The sequence below is a fragment of the Dromiciops gliroides genome, chromosome 2, assembly GCF_019393635.1.
Source record: "Dromiciops gliroides isolate mDroGli1 chromosome 2, mDroGli1.pri, whole genome shotgun sequence".
In the NCBI taxonomy this organism is placed as follows: Eukaryota; Metazoa; Chordata; class Mammalia; order Microbiotheria; family Microbiotheriidae; genus Dromiciops; species Dromiciops gliroides.
In genome coordinates this window covers 534,016,359-534,038,777 of record NC_057862.1, presented here as the reverse complement: position 1 = coordinate 534,038,777, position 22,419 = coordinate 534,016,359, and the positions used below count along the sequence as shown (strand labels likewise).

Here is a 22,419-nt window from a genome sequence, read left to right as displayed (position 1 = left end):
AGAATTGGTTGAAGGGCCTGGGACGATTTGGCCTGGACAAGTATCAGGTGGCTTCAAGGAGGATGTTATCAAGGAGAAGAGGGATTAGATCTGCTTGGTCCTTGAAGATGGGACTTGGACTACTTGGTTAAATATGTAGAGAGGAAGATTTCAGCTTCCCATAAAGACAAACCTCCTAATTAACAGAACTGTCCAAAGATAAGATGAGTTTTGTCTCATAGGGTAGTGAGTTCCCCATGACTGGAGATATTCAAGTGAATGCTTGATGATTACTTGTCAAGGGTGTTGTAGAACAGATTTCCTATTTGTGTAGGAGTTGGACTAGGTCATGTGTAAAGTTTACTCCAACTCCCAATATTGAGACTTTGAGTTTTTGATATCATTTAATCCCTACGTCTCATTTTCTAGATAGAGCTATGTAAGGAAGTCCTGGTCTCACTGTGGTACTAACCAGCTTTGTGACCTTAGACAAATCAACTCCTCTCTGAGCCTCAATTTTATCTCATTTGTAAAATAAGTTAAAAGCAATATTTTCTATAGTGCCTCTTTCTAATAGTCTATGTAATGCAGACTCTAAGATCTTTAAGGAGAGTTACTTTGTAATTTCTAAAACAGTGTTTTCCCAAATTTCTCAGTGATATCTGTGAACCTGCTGAGGCTCCTCTGGATGCACTGGTCAGTGGGAAAGGCTGGGTTGATAAAGAGTGTCCATCTTTCAAACTTTTCGATACTAGCAATTTACTGGCATAGCCAATTGTCAACCCACATCTCAACCAATCATATTTTTATACAGAATGGTGGACCTGGAAACCGGAAGACCTGAGTTTGAATCTTACATCTCATACATCTGTATGATCATGAGCAAACTATTTAGCCACTTTGAGAATAAGGCAACTTTCTAAGACTATCAGTCACAGATGGGTTGCCATAACTATTGGAGGAGTCAGTTCCCTTTGTGACAGCTCTTACACCAACAAAGACACATGTCCTTGGCATCATGACATATGTATGCACATACATGCAGATAGGCATCCTCCTTCTACCTCCGTAACTTGTACAAAGGATGTGATATTGAGACACACCTAAGACATCTTCACGATGTGGTGAAGTGTATTAGGATCATAGGATTTCCATCTGGAAAGAGCCTAAGATATCTAATCATTTAGGTGGCACAATGGGTAGAGCACTGGGTCTGGAGTCAGGAGGACCTGAGTTCAAATCCAGCCTCAGTCACTTACTAGATATGTGACCCATGGCAAGACACTTAATCTCTGTTTGCCTCAGTTTCCTCAACTACAAAATGGAGGTAATAATACCACCTACTTCCAAAGGTTGTTGTAAGGATCAAATGAGATAATTTTAAAGTGCATAGAATAGTGCCTGACACAGAGTGTGAACTATAAAAAGGCTAGCTATTGTTATTATTATTGTTGTTGTTATTCTTATTAATGAGTAACAAAGGTAGGTGTAACCCAAAGAGGTTAAATGATTTGTTCAAGGACACGCAATATATGGCACAATTAGAATGTGAAACTAACTCTTCTAAATCCAGAATCAATGCTCTTTCTACTATACCTTCTACCACACAGGTTGGGAAAGCATGGTTGAGTATAAACAAATAGGTATTTAATATCTTTAATCAATGTCATCATCTTCTCTCTATGTCTGACCAGCTTTCTAACTTCCCCCTTATCTGTCAATGGCAGCTTTATCCTCCTATTCATGGTGGTTTTCAACTTTAGCATCATCTTGACTCTTTTCATTCCCACACACAAAATCATCTTTCAGATTTTCCTAGGCAATATCGTTCATGTGTCCCCTTTTTTCCACTCATACTGCCAGCATCTTATTTTGGCCCCTCTTCACCTCTTGCCTGGATTATTTATATCAGTTAACCTCCTTAACTCATCTCTCTTCCTCCATTCCTGACCTCTAAGGTCTTTTCCTTGCATCTGTGGTCTAATTTTATGGTCTCATGATCTCCCTTCTTCAAGTCATCCTTCACAAAGTTGGCCAAAGAATCTTCTTGATCGATAGATAGCTCCCTATTGCCTAAAGGATTAGCTATAAACTTATAAACTTGGCCTTCAAGGCCCTTGATAGTCTGTCTCCAACTTCCCTTTCCAGCCTTCTCCCTTCACCACATGACCCTCTCCCCACTTACGTATTCTAGCCAAACTGGGCAGCTTGCCTTTATTGGATTTCATCTTGTCCTCTCATGCCTCATTCATTCATGCAGCTTCCCCACCCATGCCTGGAACATGCTCCCCTTACAGCTCTTAGACAGTTAAATACTTTTCTTCTTTCACAGCACAACTGAGATCCTACCCCTTTCCATGAAACCCGCCTTGCTCCCTCCAGATAGAAGGGATCTCTCCCTCCTGAAGTTTCTCATAGCATCAGGTCTGGATTCTCTCTTTCCCCCCATCCCACTTTATTTCAAATCATACTTCTATATGCATATATTATCCCCTTTCTAAATACTGCAGGTTCTTTGAGGTCAGGGACTATATTATTGCTCCTCTTTGTATCCCCTTTAGTTCTGAGTACTGTGCATTGCCCATAGTAGGTGCTTAATAAAAGGCTATTGAATCAAAGTGAATGGTGATGCCTCTTGGGATCTCTAATAACATCTGTTTTTTCTAACAATGCCTGAGGAGGGAGCAAAAACTGTTCACCTGGGGACCAATTAAACCAATAGGCCCAGTGTTCAGAATGTAATTTAAGATGAAAGTTGGTGTTGTCTCCTCAGTTCAGTGGTGTCTTACTAGCTCAGAGCTCCTGAGATGATTGGTTTTCAGTTCACTACTAGTGCTTCTATACCAGAGCATGTGCTCCTTATAGCTGTCATTGCCTTCCTCAGTGGAGCCTGGAGATTCAGAGCTGGAAGAGATCATAGAAACCATCTCATTCACCTCCCTCAGTCTGAGGGTGAGCACACTGGGGCCCACAAAAGTGAAATGATTTGTCCAGGCTCAAGTGAGTAGCTGGGCCAGGACTTACATCCAGGCTTTTGGATTCCAAATCACATTTTCTTTCCCCGATGTCATTCTGCCTTCCAACATTTCTTGTCTTCTCAACTAAATCATAATTGGTTTGAGAAGTGACTGTTTATAACATTTGTTTTGCATGGCCCTTTTTCTCAGCATTATTTCTTAGCTCAATGTCATAGCTTTTGATCCAGCAAATATTCAGTAACTATTAGTGCTTTTCAACAATTTCAAAGTACTTCACAAACCTCCGTAAGCGCTTTTCAGTGATCATGGAAGGTGTGGTGACAGAGAGGGACTGATTCTTCCTCATTTTACACACCCAGAATATAGAGGTGCAGAGCCAAAAAGTTTACCCAAGGGTACCCAGTGGGACAGAGCTAAGAACATAACCCAGATCTCCTGAATCATTGCCAGTGACCCTAGTGTACCATCTACTGCAAAGAATACCCTACAAATACGTCTTAAAGAATTTGTATTTAGCTACAAGGAAATAGTCAAACATGAGAAGTGACTGTCAATGTTTGGCCAGTCTTTATGGCTCTTTGGATCTTCAAGAAACCTCTCAGGACCTATTAACAGACAGACTTATTTATTAAAGCCAAAAAGTTGTTCTTTCCTCCCTTCCTCCCCATTCCACTCCAGGGGATTGAAACTCAAAATTTACACATTTTTCTTCATTTCTTAATTCTAACTCACATTTGTATAGCAATTTACAATCTACAGAACATTTGACTTGATAAAGAGAAGTAAAAAACCTGGGGAGATAGGAAGTGTAAGTATCATCACCTTCATTTTACAGGTGAGGAAACTGAGGTTGAGAGGTCTTCAATGATTGCTTAGTCACATGGATTAATCAATTTTAGAGGGATCATTTGCACCCAGGTCTTCTGGCTAGCGTTCCACTGTTCTTTTTGCCATACCATACTGCTTCTGATAGCCAATATAACCAAGCCTGATGTCACCAAACCAAGGACTTCCATAAGGGAAAATAGCTCCAGGGAATCTGGAGAGACCTGCTGAGAGAGACCATCAGCTATTGGATAATGGGCTCAATTCCTTGGAGGCTATGAACAGGGAGTTGGGGATAGAGCTTCCTTTCACATAAGAGCTCATGGAGGGTGTGGTAAGTATGGCCTTATTCACTGTCTGGCTCAGGGTTTCTTGAATAGTGCTACACCATGAAGTTACAATGACCTTATGGGGCCATCATAATGGGCTGGGTTTTCTCTTTTGATTTTGGCTCCAGCTCCTACTCCAGCAGACTTCTATGAGGACCACTTCAGACCATACACTTGGCCTTCTCTCTTCTTCCCATCTCTGCCTTAGCCTCTTCCCCCATTTTCTCAATATGCCTGACAACAGAATAGAAACTAAAATGGAAGAGGTTGAGGTTGGGTTAAGTCTTCTGGGGCAGAAGACAACCTAGTTATTATTGGTTTATCTGGTGTTACATGGCCATCACATTATAAAGCCATTGAACCACAGAGATCAGGTAGTCTCACCAATTGAGGGCAAGAGAGGAATCAACGTAACCAGCTCACACATCTAGTTAGAAAAGACTCAGGGCCGACCTTACACTCTAGGTCTAAGGACATGAATTTACCCAGCAGCCTTGACTCCTGTGATGCTTACTCACTGCATAGACACTGAGATACAATGTGCCATGTTGTATAGAGTGCTATACCTGAATTCAGGAAGATTCCGTTTCTTGTACATATTTGTTGTGGAACTCACAAGCAAGTTGCTAAACTTCTCTGAATCGATTTCCTTATGTGTAACATTGTAATGATAGTCCTTGTGCTCCCTACCTCTTAGATTGGTTGTGAGACTCAAGAGATAATATAGCTTAAAAACTTCAACTGCTAAAGAAATGTCAGTTACTGTTACTCTTACTAGTTTTACTCTTCCTATCACTCTTATTAATATCATCTTTTTGGTGGTGCTCAGAGAGAAAGTTTACTAAGACAAGTTGTTCTTCTGCTATTATCCTTTAACAGGTTGTATTCTGTGCAGGTGGATAAAATAACTGCTTGTTGTAATTGAATGAAGGGGGCAGCTAGGTGGTGAAGTGGATAAAGCACCAGCCCTGGATTCAGGAGGACCTGAGTTCAAAGCTGACCTCAGACACTTGACATATACTAACTGTGTGACCCTGGGCAAGTCACTTAGCCCCCATTGCCCCCCCCCAAAGTAATTGAATGAAAGGATTGGGATGTAAGTTTATATGTACTCATTGAAAGCATCTTTGGGACAGCTCCAGTAGCAGACAGAGTGACAAGCATAGAATGTACTTCATCCTGTTTACATGTGTTTTTGATTTCTTCCAACAGCTTTTCATTCTACATAGTTTGGAGGTTCTGAGTATTTGGTATGGAGACATCTATTTAAAAGGCTGTTCTTAAATTTTTATGGAATGATGTTATGTCTGATCTACTGTAGGCAACATTTTTATGTGATAATAATAATACTACTACTAATAACAATCACTAACATTTATGTAACACTGAACTATGTTCCAGGTACTATGCTAAGTGCTTTATAATTGTTATCTCATATTACTCTATGATAATACTCTGATTCCAATTCTGAGAACTTTTGAATTCTCAAGTATATTTTGGAAGCTATATTTAGAATCCAGAAATTTATTGCCTATTAATTTATGAAGGAAATTTATCTTCTGATGTATATTTCTAGCCACCCGATTGTGTCTTTTTATGAAAATTTTTATATTGCCCCCCAAGTACATGTAAAAATAACTTTTAATATTTGTTTATAAAGTTTTAAAGTTTCAAATTCTTTCCCTCCCCACTTCTTGAGAAATCAAGAAATTTGATATAGATTATATGTATAAAGTCATATAAAACATTTCCATATTAGCCATGTTGCAAAAGAAAACAGATTCCTCCCCCCAAAAAAAATTCCAAGAAAAATAAAGTAAAAAAAATACTTTGATATGCATTAAGACTCCATCAGTTCTATCCCTGGAAATGGATAGCATTTTCCATCATAAGTCCTTTGGAAATGTCTTGGATCATTGTATTGCTGAGAACAGCTAAGTCATTCATAGTTGATCGTCATACAGTGTTGCTGTTACTGTGTACAATAGTATCCTGGTTCTTCTCACTTTACTTTGCATCAGTTTGTGTAAATCTTCCCAGGTTTTTCTGAAAGCAGCCTGTTCATCATTTCTTATAGCACAGTAGTATTCCATCACAATCATATACCACAACTTGTTTAGCCATTTCTGAATTGATGGGTGCATCCCCTCAATTTTCAATTCTTTGCTATGTCAAAAAGAACTGCTATAAATATATTTTTTGTATATATAGGTCCTTTTCCTTTTTCTTCAGTCTTTTTGGGGTAGAGACCTAGTAGTAGTATTATTGAGTCAAAGGGCATGTATATACAGTTTTATAGTCCTTTGGGCATAGTTCCAAATGGCTCTCCTGAATGATTGGATCAGTTTTCTACTCCACTAACAGTGCATTAGTGTCTCTATTGTTCCATATCCTCTCCAAATTTGTTATTTTCATTTTCTGTCATATTAGCCAATCTCATAGATTTGAGGTGGTACCTCAGAGTTGTTTTAGTTTGCATTTCTTTAATCAGTCGTGATTTAGAGTATTTTTTCATGTGATTATAGAGAGCTTTGATTTCTTCTTCTGAAAACTTCCTGTTCATATCCTTTGACCACTTATCAAATGGGGAATGCCTTAGTTCTCTACATATTTGAGAAATGAGGCCTTTATCAGAGAAATTTGCTATAAACATTTACTAGCAGTTTACTGCCTTCCTTCTAATCTTAGCTACACTAGTTTTGTTTGTGTAAAACCTTTCTAATTTGATGTAATCAAAATTTCTCACTTTACAACCTGTAATACTCTCTATGTCTTGTTTGGTTATAAATTCTTACCTTATCTATAGATCTGACAGGTTGAAATATTCCATGCTCTCCTAATTTGCTTATGATATCACCCTTTATGTTGGTTATGTACACATTTTTTCTTTTTCCATAAAAGTATTTTATTATTTTCAGTTAAATATAGAGATAGTTTGCAACATTTGTTTTTATAAGATTTCTAGTTTCAATTTTTTCTCCCTCCCCCCTCCCCAAGACAGCAAGCAATCCGATATAGGTTATATATGTACAATCACATTAAACATATTTCTGCATTAGTCATGCAGTGCAAGAAGAATCAGAGCAAAAAGGAAAAACCTCAAAAAAGAAAAACAACAACAAAAAGATAGTATGGTTCAATCTGCATCTAGATTCCATAGTTGTTGTTTTTTTTCTGGATTTGGAGAGCATTTTCCATCATGAGTCCTTTGGAACTATCTTGGACCATTGTATTGCTGAGAAGAGTCAAGTCTATCACAGTTGATCAACACACAATCTCCTCAATTTCCAATTCCTTGCCACCACATAAAGAACAGCTATAAATATTTTTTGTCATGTACCCATTTTGACCTTATTTTGGTTTATGGTATGAGATGTTGGTCAATACCTAGTTTCTGCCCCAAACTTTCCAGTTTTCCCTGCAATTTTTGTCAAATAGTGAGTTCTTGTCTCAAAAACTTGGATCTTTGTGTTTATCAAACACTAAATAACTATGGTAATTTACTACTGTGTATTATGTACCTAATCTTTTCTACCAATCTCTCACTTTATTTCTTAGCCAGTAGCAGATTGTTTTGAAGATTACTGCTTTGTAGCACAGTTTGAGATCTGGTACCACTAGGCAACCTTCCTTTGCATGCTTTTTGACTCCCTTGATATTCTTGATCTTTTATTCTTCCAGATGAGTTTTATTATTATTTTTGCTAGCTTTATGGAATATATTTTGGTAGTTTGGCATGATACTGAATCAGTAAATTAATTTAGGTAGAATTGTCATTTTTATTATATTGGCTTGACTCACTCCTGTGAAATGGATATTTCTCTAATTGTTTAAATCTGACTTTATTTGTGTGTAAAGTATTTTGTAATTGTGTTTGTATAGTTCCTGGGTTTGTCTTGGAAGGTAGATTACCTGATTGTATCTTTCTAGGTATTTGATAGGTAACCTGAAGCAATGTGTCAGACAGTTTCTATCATTTCCTTGAATAAATAATCCACATAATTCATTAAGTCTAGGCTTCTTAAGGCTATGTTGTTCAGTTGTTTCAGCCACATCTGACTCTCTGAGATGCCATTTTGGGGTTTTCTTGAAAAAGATACTGGAGTGGTTTGACATTTCTTTTCCCAGCTCATTCATAGATAAGGAACTGAGGCAAAGATGGTTAAGTGACTTACCAAGGGTCTCACAGCTAGTAAGTGTCTGATGCAGGATTCAAACTCATGAAGATAAATCTTCCTGTTTTCAAGCTTAGTGATCTATCCACCTAACTGCCCTTAAGGCCAACCTTGGTGTAATTTCTGGTGATAATTGCAGGCAGGTGGGCAGGCAACAGGTATTAATTAAGTGCTTCTTATGTGCTAGTAGGAACTATGTTAAGCACTAGGAAATACAAATAAAAGTAAAAATAAAGCACAAGTACAAGCAATAACCTGGTCCTTAAGTGCTATCACAGCCCCTTCATTTCTGTAAACAAACCCAAATGACTCAGCCATTTGTTCAACTTTCTCTTGTCAACATTGTTGGTTGAATTAATGTGTATATTCCGAACAGAGGGCCTTTTAATTCCATTCTTGGATCTCTAGGTTTCAGTTATCGCTTAAATAGTTATGAAGAGCTGCATGCTAGGCATTCAGGAGATTCGTGGCTAAATCCAGGGAAGACTTAGAGAAGTTTTGATTCATTCATTCAGTCACCATACAAGCATATATTAAGTACTTATTATGTGCCAGGCATTATTCTAGGTGCTAAGACAAAAAGACAAAAAAAAAATCACAAAGAAATTCTCACCCTCAGGGGAAATAATGTGCATGCATATAATTAAATAAATCTATACCATATCTGGATCTATATATTTATATTTATGGTTCATTCTGTCTCTCCCTTTTTTCATCTTTGTCTCTTCTCTACCTCTACCTCTCCCTCACTTTTTCTTCCTTCTTCCTCTCTCCTTTCTTTCCCCCCAACCCCTGTCTCCATCCTTCTCTCTGTGTGTCCATCTCTTTCTGGCTATCTCTCTGTGTGTCGTTCTCTGTCTGAGTCTCTCTATCTCTTTAGCCCCATCTCTGTCTTTACTTTGATGGAAGTAGTTCTTCACCAGGAATTCCCTGCATTTCTCTGCATTTTAGGTTTTAGAGAGTTGCCTGGGGACACTGATATACTAAATGACCTGTCCAGAGTCCCATATCCAGTATGTATCAGGGGCAGGATTTGAACTCTGATACTCATGACATGCAAAATAAGTTTGATGGGATGGTTCTAGTGGCTTGGGGCGGGGTGGGGGGGAAATCAGGCTAAGTCTCATGTGAGGCGTGAACTTAGAAGCAAGTTAGTGATTCTCAAATGAAGAGGCAAGGAAAAAGCATATTCTAGACATGTGGGACAGTCTGTACAAAGACATGGAGACAGAAGATATAATGATGTGCATGGCTAATAAATAATCAGCAAGCCAGCTTCATAACTTCACCCCATGGCCCGGGGCTCTCACTTTTATTTATTTTTTTTTAGGTGGCAATTGGGGTTATGTGACTTGCCAGGGTCACACTGCTAGTGAAATGTCTGAGGCTGAATTTGAAAACAGGTACTCCTGACTCCAGGGCTGCCCCTTAGGAGTTTGTTTTGTTGTTTTTCAGTGGTGCCTTCATGACCTCGTTTAGGTTTTCTTGGGCAATGACTTGTAGTTTTATAAATTTGACTCAGTTTTCTATATATTTGAGAAATGAGGCATTTGTCAGAGAAACTTGTTTCAAAAATTCTTTTCCAGTTTTCTGCTTCCCTTATAATCTTTACATTGGTTTTGTTTGTGCAAAACCTTTTAAATTGTATATAATCAAAATTATCTATTTTACATTGTTTTGCTTTCTGTATCTTCTTTAGTCCTAAATTCTTCCCCTGTCCATAAATGTGACAGATAAACTATTCCATGTTCTCTTAATTTGTTAATGATATCACACTTTATGTGTAAATCATGTACTCATTTTCACCTTATTTTAGTATACAGTGTGAGATGTTGATCTATGCCTAGTTTCTGCCATATTGTTTTCCAGTTTTAGAGCAGTTTTTGTCAAATAATGAGTTTTTATTCCAAAAGCTTGGATCTTTGGATTTATTATATACCAGATTATTATAGCCATTTACTATAGTGTAATTTTTACCTATTCTATTCCACTGATCCACTTCTCTATTTCTTAGCCAGTACCAGATTATTTTGATTATTACCACTTTATAATACAGTTGGAGATCTGGTACTGCTAGACCACATTTGGGTTTTCTTGCCAAAGATACTAGAGTGGTTTGCAGCTTCCATCTCCAGTTCATTTTACAGATGAAGAAACTGAGGCAAAGAGGGTTAAATGACTTGGCCAGGGTCACACACCTAGGATCTGGTATTAAATGCCCAGTTGCCTGTTAGAAGGGTAATTTAGTTGAATCAATTTCTAACACATATTCTTTAGGCACTTTCTATGTGCAGGATCCTGCCCTAGGTTCTCTGAAGACAAAGTTGAAAAAATAACATAGCTTCTGCCCTCAGGAAACTTACAGTCTAATGAGATGCCACATTTATATAAATAGGGAGGAAGGAAGAAAGCGATAAGGGCAAAGGAGAGATACAATTAAAATTTGAGAAGGAAGGGATCACTTTCATCTGGGAGAGGGAGGCAGAGGAATCAGAGGAGGCTTCCTGGGGGACTTCACATCTGAAGTATGGAAAGATGTCAAAAACAGATGGTAGAGAGCAGAGCCATAAATAGGGCAGGGTCACCAGGGATTTACTGCAGGATGCCTATATTCTATAAGGGAACCTTCCCTTGCACCCAAGGGTATGCTGGTAAATATTTTAAAATTGGCTTTCTGGGAGAAAAAATGTTAATCTGAGTTAATACCAATTTCTTCATTTTCTTAAGTGTAGACAACCAATGAAACAATACATCAAGAATTGATTTGTAGCATTTGCCAATTTCTGAAATATAAATGCTCACACACAAAATTTAACAATGGGCTCCAATGAGCCTGTCTGAACTGGCTCCAGTAGGCTCTTGCTTGCACTTCTCACCCCTAGGAGACATTTTGCAATCTTCCAACCCCAGAGGCTCTGTGCCAAACAGTGTGACCTGGTTCCTTCTCTAGCCTGCTTTTCTATCCTCAGTTCCCTTTGTGCCCACTGATCTCTGTACCACCTACCCCCTCTTCCCTCCTACTCTCCTTAATTCTTAGCTACACTTCTAGGAGAGAGAACATTATGTTTGGTTTTGTCTGTGAAGTCTCAGTGCCCAAAACAGTGCTTAGCATAATAGGTGTGTTTAATAAATGTGTGTTAAAATGTGGTGGTGTTGTTCAGTTGTGTCTGACTCTTCGTGACCCCATTTAGGGTTTTCTTGTCAAAGATACTAGAGTGGTTTGCCATTTCCTTTTCCAGATCATCTTTCAGATGACGAAACTGAGGCAGGGTTAAATGACTTGCCCAGGATCACACAGCTACTAAGTGTCTGAGGCCAGATTTGAACTCAGGAAGCTGTCTTCCTGACTGGGGGTTCGGGGGGGGGGGGGTGGGGGGGTGGGGGGAAGGGAGAGGGCTCTATCTATCTACTGCACCACCTAGCTGTCCTGTTGAATGAATGAATGAATGTATGATTGACTAAAGGAGATAAGAGTGGAAGACAGAGTAATTGTCAGAAAAAGCCTTATGTTTTCACGGTGTTCTGATGTAGGAGAGTCTAGGTGTTTGGGACAGGCCCCTCTTCTGGGAAAGGGTGACCTATTGGAAAGTTTTGATAACATAATACCCCGCTGGGGTCAGCTTATTCCAGCAGGGACATTCATGTGAAGATCCCGCTGACTTCAGCCTGAATCTACTGTGAGCTTTGAAGGGCTGCCCTGGGCTAGCTCTAGACTTGGCCCATCTGTTACCAAGCCTAATTCCTCAATGTGCACCCATGGTGAAAAGCCAAGGTACAACCGTTCTCCCTGCCCCCATTACACCCCTCCTCCACCCTCCCCATCAAACCAAACTGAAAACCCTAGCCCCTGAAACATTCCTCAGAGGCCTGAATAGCTGATCCCTTTTCCAGTTCGTTGGATCTCTGCAACGCTTAACCCCTTCCCTGCCCCCTTCCAGCAGGGCTGATGAGGATCCTCACTGGCCTTCCTCATTGCCACTGAATTACTGCTGGGGCATAGGGAGCGGGGTGCAGTTTGGGCAGGGGAATTGAGGATGGAAAACAAGAGCCCTGATGGCAGAAAAAGCTGTTTGCCTTGGCAGCCCATCCTCAGACCCAGAGCCAAGGTTCAATCCATCTTAATGATTGACTTTCTTGAAGCGCTGGGCTTTCTTTTCTCCTTGGCTCTGTGTGGGTAAAGGGGTTTATTGGGAAGGCAAAGTGCTGAATCCATTACTTTCCCTAGGCCTCAGGCCCCTGTTCCTTCTGCCTCAAAAACTAAAGTCCAGTCTCCCTCCAGGAAGACCACAACACAAGAGGTTTTGTTTTCAGGTCCCAACACACTATTCCATTATTACGGCAGCAGGGACCAAGCTCACTGAATGTCCTCCCATCTGCCCTGGGGAGGGTCCAACTTGGGGCTTTCCATTGGGGCAGATATTCATCTCAAAGGGGTGCTGCCCGGGGAGGGGTCGGCCCCCACTCTTCACCTTAGTAGTCATGCACAGCACTGTCCCACCCGGCCCTACACTCAGGTGTCCAGGGCCAAGTTGGGAAACTTGTATCAGGGCAGATGTTTACCAGGAAGAATTGCTCCTCCCACACTCTGGCACCCTTGCACAACATTGTCCCACCCTGCTCCACAGCCAGGCATCCAGGTCAAGATCTGGGGGCTTCCAGCAGGGCAGACATTCAGAGGGAGCACTGCTCCACCCTGTTTGCCTCCATAACATTGCCCCTCCCCCACACTCACAGGTGTCTGGGGGCTGCAAAACAGCTGGGCTCCAATTAAATAATCTGTCCCATCTGAGCCACCCAGGAGCCCTTTCTGTGTTTGAAGTGTATGGTGAACAAGATGAGAAATGGAAAGCTGCTTCCAATTCCTGGTCTGTTGGTCATTCCTGCCCATGTCTCTTTAGTAAATCAGGCAACTCAGGCATTTGTGGTTTGTGGTTGGTGGGGAGGAAGGGCCTTAGCTATTGTGACAACCAGGGAGTCCAGAACCTGGATAAATGAATTAATGTCTCCCCATTCATCCCTCCCCCCCAACCCAGCTGTGAATAGCACAGTCTCTAAGCTGTGCCTTTGTTCACTGTCCTGGTTTGTGCCCTATTGCCTCAGAGCCAGCTCCTCAGCCTGTCCTGAGTCCTGGGCTGTAATTTCACAGGGAGGCTGCCTGTCCTCACGGCCTCCAGCCCAGGGTCTGTATAAAGTGCTGCTGGCCAAATTGGATTTGCACAGTTGGATGGTGGAACTGGCATTTCCCCAACCAAGGCTGCATCCCGAGGTCTCCTGTGGGCTTGACCTTGCCCACCCAAGAGACTTCTCCAAACTAGACCAGGGAGATGGGATTCTTGCCTGCCCAGTTCTCTTTTGAAAACTTTATCACACCCTAGGATTTGGGTTAGGGAGCCCCAAAATGGGAACAAGGGAGTGACTTGAGGGGTAAGCATGACCATTTCTAGCCTCCAGGCCCCTTTAAGACTGACAGGTCTGACAATCAGGGGTCTGTCCCAAGCAGCTTGGTCACATGCCATGTCTTAATGAGAGTTTTGCACTTTCCATCCCTGGCAGTAGCACAACTCCCATGCCCTTCTAATCCTCTGTGGAGGGGCTTTGGCCCTTGTGAAAAAAGTAATGGAATTGAGTATCAGACTGAACCATGTGGATGGCAGGCCACCAAGACCATTTTTATTAAGGACTGTTGGAGAAAATATATCCAGGTTAATTGTATGATTGGTCCTCAGTTCTCCACAAGCTCACCAGTTATCCCTGCTGCTCTTTTGTCCAGAAAAAGCATGGAATACTGAGAAAAGTCCTGGGTTCTAATCTTGCCTTGATCATTAACTTGTTATGAGCAAAACCCTTCTTGGGGCCCCCATTTCTGTATCTGTAAAGTGAGAGGGTTTAAGTAAAAAAATCTCTAGGATCCCTTTCTGGTTTATGATTCTATGTCTTATCTTGTCTAACTGGACCATGAGTTTCTCAAGTGTAGGGAGCTTCAAGTTGTCTCCTCCTCCCCATCTCCTGCAACCCCTCCAACACTATTTTAGTGTTTAGTCTTTAGCCAATTTGCTAAGTATGAGGTGTGACCTTAGGGTTGCTTTGATTTGGATTTCTCTTAGGTATTTGGAGCATTCTTTCCTATGATTATTCATAATTTACAATTCTTATGAGAATCATATTTGACTTCCATTCTAGACTGGAAACTGTTAGGAGTTCAGCAATCATGGCTACTTCTTTGTTTTTGTGGGTATAGTCTAGCTTTCTCATGAGACTGGAAGCTCTTTAAGCATAGGGACTGTAGCTATGAGAACTTTTTATTCCTCACTGTACTCATACTTGTCCCAATGTCCATTGAGTGAGTTAGTAGTCATTTTGCAGGTGAGGAAAGAGTTTAAAACAGGTCATGAGTTTCTAATGTCAGATATTTAGGTAATGTCAGTTAGGACTAGGTCTCCTGATGCTTGGATTCCAGTCTTATGCCCAGTTAGGAGAAGCTTCAATCCAGGCTTCTTTCAGATTCTGGGGCTCTTTCCACCAAATTCATGCAGAGTACATATAGTGCAGGTGTTCCCCAGTGTTGTTTTGAAATAATGTGAGGAGTCCTCTTGTAATCATTGTAAAGTAAAAAGGAGAAGAGAGAAGGAGGAAAAGATGGAAGGAAGAGAAAGGAGGAGAATGGAGGAAATGAAAGTGAAAAGAGGAAGAGGGGAATGAAAATGAAATGGGGAATGGAGGAGAAAGCTTGCTGGCAGGACAACTGGGGAGAAGATAGGAGGACAATGTAGGGGAGACAAGGTACAGCAGGTTTGGGATTCTATCAAGCTTCTTGTTTCCTTCTACCCTCTCCAAAATTGTCTCCTTTGTCCTGTTGTATTTAAAACAGTGTTTTAACATTAGGTCGGGTGCTTATGGGGACTGCTGGGGAAAAGTCTGGCCTGTTTAGGTTTGAAGTCAGAAGAATAGGTGTCAGGATGGCTGAAGCCAGGGTTAACAGCTGACAACCCGTGGCTTGTGGTCCCATTATCACACATTGTTTTTATGTACAACTTGAGATGTTTCCAAATGACTTATTTCTCCTCTCCTAACAATCAGGAAAACATGTGGAAGAAATGGCTGTTTGTTGAGAGCTATATGATTGGGAGGGATTGTGATTATTATTTGTTGTTGGAAGGGCTCAGGAGGGCCTTGTGCTGCAGTAAGTATCAACTTTACATGCTTGTCACAGTGCCTGAAATTCCATCATTAAAGATCCCCTCCTCAGTAACTTGGGAGATTTCAGGTCTGTTAAAACACAGAGAACCCTGGCAGGGGTCACACCCTACACAGGTTTCACCCATTAGCTTCAGGGATTCTTTTTAGCAGATCTAGTCATGAAAGGCCTTATTCTCACTAGTTGTCAGGGGTAGAAAATAGATTCAGGAGAATGATGTTGGGGGAAAGGGTGTTGGAAAGATAATAGAATCATAGATTTAGCACTGGAATGGATCTTAGAGGTCATTTAATGCAATGTCCAATTAGATTCCTAATAGGAATCAAAGTTTACAGATGAGGAAACTAAGACACGGGAAAGAGGAGAGCTCAGAAAGAATCGGCAGAAAGCAATAATAAGAATAATGATAAGGGCTGACATTTACATAGCACCTACTATGTGCTAAGCTCAGAAAGAATCGGCAGAAAGCAATAATAAGAATAATGATAAGGGCTGACATTTACATAGCACCTACTATGTGCTAAGCACTGGGTTAAGCACTTTACAGTATTATCTCATCTGATCCCCACAACAACCCTGAGAGGAAGGTGCTATGATTATTCTCATTTAACAGTTGGAGAAACTGAGGCAAACATAGCTTCAGTGACTTGTCCAAAGTTAAACAGTTAGTGTTTGAGGCTGAATAATAAAACTTGGCGTATTTAAAAGTTATGCTTGGGGCAAGACCCACTTACAAGCCTATGAAGGTTAAGCAGGTATTATTATAACCCCCATTTTGCCAGTGAAGAAGATGAAGCACAGAAAGCAAAGGGTTCAGAAGATATGGGCTCACACCCCAGTTCTCCCATTGACTACCCACAGATCACTTAACCTCTGTGGGCCTTAATTACATCTGTGAAACAAAGGCCTCCAGTTTGTGAAGTGGTCAACAAGGCCAGCTTTCCCAGTCCCAAGAACCAAAGCTGGGAGGCCAGCTAAAAGTGTGTGTGCATGTGTGGGGGCATAATCAATTGCAAGCTGCCCAGCCATTGGACTAGATTGGCTCTAGTCCATTCTACACCCCACTCCAAGCCCCCCACCTCTGCCTAGCACCAATCCCGTCCCCATGTTGCAGTGGTGTTGAGGGCACAGACATATCCACAAGGCAGAGGACAAGCAACTTAGGACACTAATTGCCTCTCCAAACATGTTCCCAATCTGCATCCCTAAAATAAACCCCTGAAAGATGGAAAGATGTTAGTAATTTCTGGCCATATGCACTTCCTCCTTTCGCTCTCCCCCTCCTACCCAAAAGAAAAATGGGTAGAGCCAAATGGCAAGAAACACAGATTTTTAACGCACAACACATTTTCATCATTTTATCCCCCTTGCCCTCCCCACCCCCTCTCCCACGTAAATGACATTCCTCTACATGGTCATGGCAAAGGAACATTAATTTCTGATTCGGGTTGTGATTAACTTATAAAAAGCAACTCAATCAAAAGGGCGAAATAGTTTCCACTGAAGTAAGATCGTGAGAAAGGCGGCATGGCACGGTTGGGGAGAGGAGTGGACTTGGAGTCAGAATAATTAATACCTGGGTTCAAATCCTAGCTTCCCTGCTTACTGCCCATGTGATCAAATCGCTCCCCACCTCTGGATCTCAGGTTCTTCTTCTGTAAAGCAAGGATGCTGGGCTAAACTTCTATGGTACTTCCTAGCTCTCAATTCTACCATATGCTAAACTGCATGTCTCTATTAGAAGAAGGGGGGGGGGGGCGGGCTACATTTGGCATGTTAGCCTAGGTAAAGATGCCCTCTTCAGGTTCTATTCTTCCAAAACAATAACCTGGACTACTGGGTTTTTGTTTTTGTTTTTGTTTTGTTTTTTATCAGGCCCATTTCCTTACTGGCAGGCCTTTGAGAAGCAATCTGAAATGATTTTCTCCAAAGAAATTAATCATCACTTGAGAATTTTTTGGGGGAGGGAAGCTGGGGTTAGGAGTGTAAAGGCCTTTTCTGATATCCCTTTCAAGTCTGAAGAGCTATGATATTTAGATATTAGGATGTGTTTGAAATCTTGGCATGGTTCATTCATTCAAGATAATTGAATGGTCTTATAATGGGGATATTGAGCCTGGAGAAAGGAAAGCTAACAAGGAACCTATCAAGAACTTCAAGGATTTAAAGGTCTGTCATGAGGGGAAAGGGGTTTTTTGGGGAGGGGACACATGGAGAGACCGAGAGACAGAGACAGAGAGGCAAAAACTTCAGACTGAGGCATAATAGTATGTATGGAACAATAAGGCTTACAAAGTACTTTTCTCATAAAAGAGGAAGTACAAGTATCATTATTTTTATTTTCCTGATGAGGAAACTGAGGCTGAGAGGTTAAGTGACTTGTCCTTGTACATAGTTAATAGATGTCAGAGCAGAATTTGAACACAGGACTCCAGACTATAAGGACTCTTTCCATGACATTGCAGCTATCTCTAGGAAACCAAATTTTTTCCCTAGCTCAGAACATCTGGACCATTAGTGTTCAGCATCTGAAACTCTTCATTCTTTGTTGTTGTTTAGTAGTTTCGGACGTCTCTAACTCTTCACGACCCCCTTTGTGGTTTTCTTGGCAGAGATAAAGGCGTAGTTTGCCATTTCCTTTTCCAGCTCATTCAACAGATGAGGAAACTGAGGTAAACAGGATTAAGTGACTTACCCAGGGTCACACAACTAGTGTCTGAGGCTGGATTTGGATTTAGAAAGATGAGTTTTGTTGACTCCAGGCCAAGTACTCTACATTCTTTAAAATAAAACAAAAACATGTAGGCCATCATCAGTGTGCTGAATTTATTCAGGGAATGGCTGGTTCAGAATTATTAAGGTGGGGCTTGAATTGTGTAGGCTTTCTGGAGAGAACTTTTTCTTTTTCCCCATTCAGTATTGTGAGAAGGAAGTAAGAAAATACCTAGGCAAGTGCCAGGTGCATGATGGGTAGTCAGATATATCTTTATTTGATTTAAAGATCCTCCACTGAAGTCCCCTTCTAATACCTCATTGTGACATGAAGGTGACTTTGGTTTCTTTTTTTTTTTTTTTTAGTGAGGCAATTGGGGTTAAGTGACTTGCCCAGAGTCACACAGCTAGTAAGTGTGTAAAGTGTCTGAGACCGGATTTGAACTCAGGTACTCCTGACTCCAGGGCCGTTGCTCTATCCACTGCGCCACCTAGCTGCCCCCGACTTTGGTTTCTTAAAGGCATTTTTTAAAGTGCCTATTATGTGCCAAGCACTTTACAATTATCATCTCATTTGATCGTATCAATCCTGGGAGGTAGATGCTGTTATTTCCATTCTAGAGCTGAGGAAACTGAGATAAACAGAAGTTAAACCTGCCCAAGGTGACACAGCTAGAAAGTGTTGGAGACTAGATTTGAACTCAGGTCTTCCTGACTCCAGGCCCAAAGCTCTACCCACTGTGCCACGTAACTGTCAGAAGACAAGCTCCAGAAGACTCTACAAAGTTCCAAAAGCTTTAAGTATAGTCTTGGTGATGGGCTGTGTGTTGGACATCTGAGGAACAGCCTAGCTTCAGTTCAGAGAGGCATGTCTCCAGAAGTTGGAGTAACAGGTGATGAATTGCTTTGGACTCCAGAAGTCCTGAAGGTCATATGCTGAGGCATGGAGGGTCTGAGGGAGGGCCCCACTGATCAAATCATGGCTCTGGTAACATCCTGAAGTTTGGAAACACTGGCAAACGAACCCTTGCCAACAAAGGGAAAAGCGTACCCATGGGTGGGAGGGAAGGGCAAGGGAGAGTCACAAGCACTGACTTTGGCAGGGAGAAGCCTCTTTCAGCTAGCTACACTCATTAGGCAACTCTCATTAGACAAATGCTCAGTCATGGTCCTCATTTCAGTACAAGGTGAAAGGAACAGTGGAGTAATAGAACAGATCTAACTGCTGGGTGACAGTTCTCAATCTATCATCCTTTTCATTCATTCAGCACTGCAGATGTTGGAAGGAGGGAGGGAGGGAATGAGCAGCAAAAGCTTTCCCAATCAGTCATTCAACAAACATTTAGCAAGTACTTTCTAGAGGCCAATCACTCTGTTAAGCCCTGAGGTTACAAATAAAAAAGGGAAAACCGACCCTGCTCTCAAGAGGCTTACATTTACATAAATAGGCGTAGAGGAGATAATATATCTCTAGATATCTGTTTGTTTGTTTTTTGTTTGGGCAATGAGGGTTAAGTGACTTGCCCATGGTCACACAGCTAGTGTCAAGTGTCTAAGGCTGGATTTGAACTCAGGTCCTCCTAACTCCAGGACCAGTGCTCTATCCACTGCCCCACCTAGTTGCCCCCTCTAGATATCTTATGCAAGGGAATGTAGTAGGGAAAGCTGTGGGACCCTGGGGTGGGGAAACTGAGAAGAAGGAGGTATTTGAACTGAGCCAGAGATCCACAGAGGGAGAAGGGAGGAAGGGAGCAAGCATTTATGAAGCATCTGATATGTACTGGGTACCTTGCTAAGTATGAGTATCATCTCATTTGATCCTCACAATGAATCTTGGGAGGTAGATACTATTACAACTCCCAATTTAGAGTGGAGGAAACTAAGGCAGACAGAAATTAATTGACTTGTCTAGGGTCATACATCCAGTAAGTGGCAGAGGGCAGATTTGAACTTAGGTGTTCCTGACTCTATGTACTGCATCACTTAGAGGTAGAGTTGAAGAGGGTATTACAAGAGAGACCCCTGCCACAAACATGGTAGATTCACTTAGTTGTCATAAATCTAGATATTGGAATGATTGATATGTGTGTGTGTGTGTGTGTGTGTGTGTGTGTGTGTATGGAGTCGTAACCAGCACCATGTTTTGCATAAAAAAAGCAAGTGTTCCTCTTAAATTTCTGTGGCATTTGACCACATCACCTTTCAGGTTGTCTTGGTGGGCTCAGGAAAGGGCAGTAAAATTTCCCTCTATTGCAGTTATATATTTGGGTTTCTGGTTTTTTAGAAAAATTTGATTCTAACATAGTTTCCTTTCATTTTTTCTCCTTCCCTCCATTTTCTCTCCTTTTCTTCCCTCCTCCCTCTACAGCACTGAGAATGAAAATAAAAGAAGTGAAAAAAGAAAATGGAGACAAGAAGATTATCCCCAAGAAGAAGAAGCCGCTGAAATTGGGACCCATTAAGAAGAAGGAACTGAAGAAACTCGTTCTATACTTAAAGAATGGGGCTGACTGTCCTTGTCACCAGTTGGATAATCTCAACAATCATTTCCTCATCATGGGGCGGAAAGTGAAGGCCCAGTACTTGCTGACGGCCATCCATAAGTGGGACAAGAAAAACAAAGAATTCAAAAACTTCTTGAAGAAAATGAAAAATCATGAATGTCCCACATTTCAGTCAGTTTTCAAATGATTCCCTCCCCAAGGGTGGGTTTGAGGAGGGGGAGGGTGGGCTGGGGCAAGGGGTGGGGGTGTGGGGGGGAGAACACAGCCCTGGAACCTTGGTGGTTCACACATATGGCTCCTTCTGTTAGTAACAGATGTTGTATCTATGTTGATTGTGTGTGTGTGTGTGTGTGTGTGTGTGTGTGTTCTGTAACTCCCTTCAAAGCTTCTACTTCTTTTTCTTCCCCCTCACCTCCCTCTCCTTCCCCTGAAATCCCTTCCTCTCCATCCTCACTCCAACTTCTGAGACAAGTCAATATTGAAAATAAAGAAATGGGGTCTAAGAGGGGCCAGTGACACTGGAGAACCATTTTAAGACCTGCAACATCTAAAGACCCCAGGAAATAGCTAGAACCAGGTATAGATCCATTTCCACCAAGAGGCATGAGTGTTTAGGAGGAGGAAGCCAACCAGGGAAAGGGGTGGTGATGGCGGTAGGGAAGGGACAAAAGAAAAAGGGAGGTGAAGCCAGTTAATTTTGCGAATTACTTACACAGTGAGAAAACCCTCCAAATGCCAAATTCTACAACTTTGCTTATTTAGCTGATAAAGCGCTCATGAATCCATCAGCAAAAATCTACCCTGGGGGACGAACCAATTCTAGCTAGTCAATAAATCAAGTGGCACCTAATTATAGGTTATTTTCCTTTTCTATGTTTCTGTATTTTTTTTTTAACTTCAGACCAATAAAGTAATATTCGCAGAGAGGAAAAACTTTAAAGTATAGTTTGCTGGCCCCCCACTCCCAACCCAAAAGCTAGCAGCAAAGCCACATCAATGCATGCCCTTTCAAAAAAACCTGTCCATGGTTTCTTCAATCACCTTTCTAAAGAATTTCCTTCCTTCTGCATGCAATGCCATCCATAGCCATTCTCAGATGCCTTCCTAGTAATGCTTCGTGATGGGCCAGGGTGCATGAGCAAAGGTCAGTTTTTCCTGTGCTTCCTTTCAAGCGGAGGCAATACCATGGGCATGAAGCTGCTGACGTGAAACAGATGACTTTTTTTTTTTCATTGACAGCACTTTCAGACAGAGCCTGAAGGCAGTACTTAGTGGTTCCCAAAGAAACTTGTTTAAAGGGGGAAGGGAGCTGGGAAGCTGTTTTAAAACAGCTTTGCAAATAAGTACTCACCCAGCATAAATCACAGGTTAGCCTGAGTAAGGAGCACAGGGCTCTGATTTCACTAACTTTCCTGTTTTTGTACCTCCTAGGGAGAAGGAGATCTGGCAATTTTGTTGTTGTTGTTGCATTGGTTTCCAAGGCTTAGGAAAAATAATGCCCCCCGCCCCTTGCCCCCACCATGTTTTGTGGTTCAGTGCAGAGGAGAGGTGAAGACAGACCAAGATTCCTGGATTGTTTTTAGGCCTCTTTCCACAGGAGTGGCATTCTCTCTAGGAAGTATTAGCTGGTTTTGCATTCAATAGTAAAAATACTACTAGTAGCATTCATACAGTGTTTGAAGGTTTGCAAAGAACGTTACAAAGTAATTTCATTTGATTCAA

At 41.4% G+C, this 22,419-nt stretch overlaps 1 protein-coding gene across 1 annotated transcript in view; it reads left to right on the top strand.

The window, feature by feature from the left end:
• Positions 1 to 20,903, top strand: part of SFRP1 (secreted frizzled related protein 1) — a 76,564-nt gene extending 55,661 nt beyond the window's left edge. The window contains exon 3 of the mRNA XM_043987889.1: positions 20,562 to 20,903. Coding sequence (XP_043843824.1) covers positions 20,562 to 20,884 — 323 coding nt within the window. The 3' untranslated portion in view covers positions 20,885 to 20,903. The remainder of the gene's footprint in view (positions 1 to 20,561) is intronic.
• The last annotated feature ends 1,516 nt before the right edge of the window (positions 20,904 to 22,419 follow it).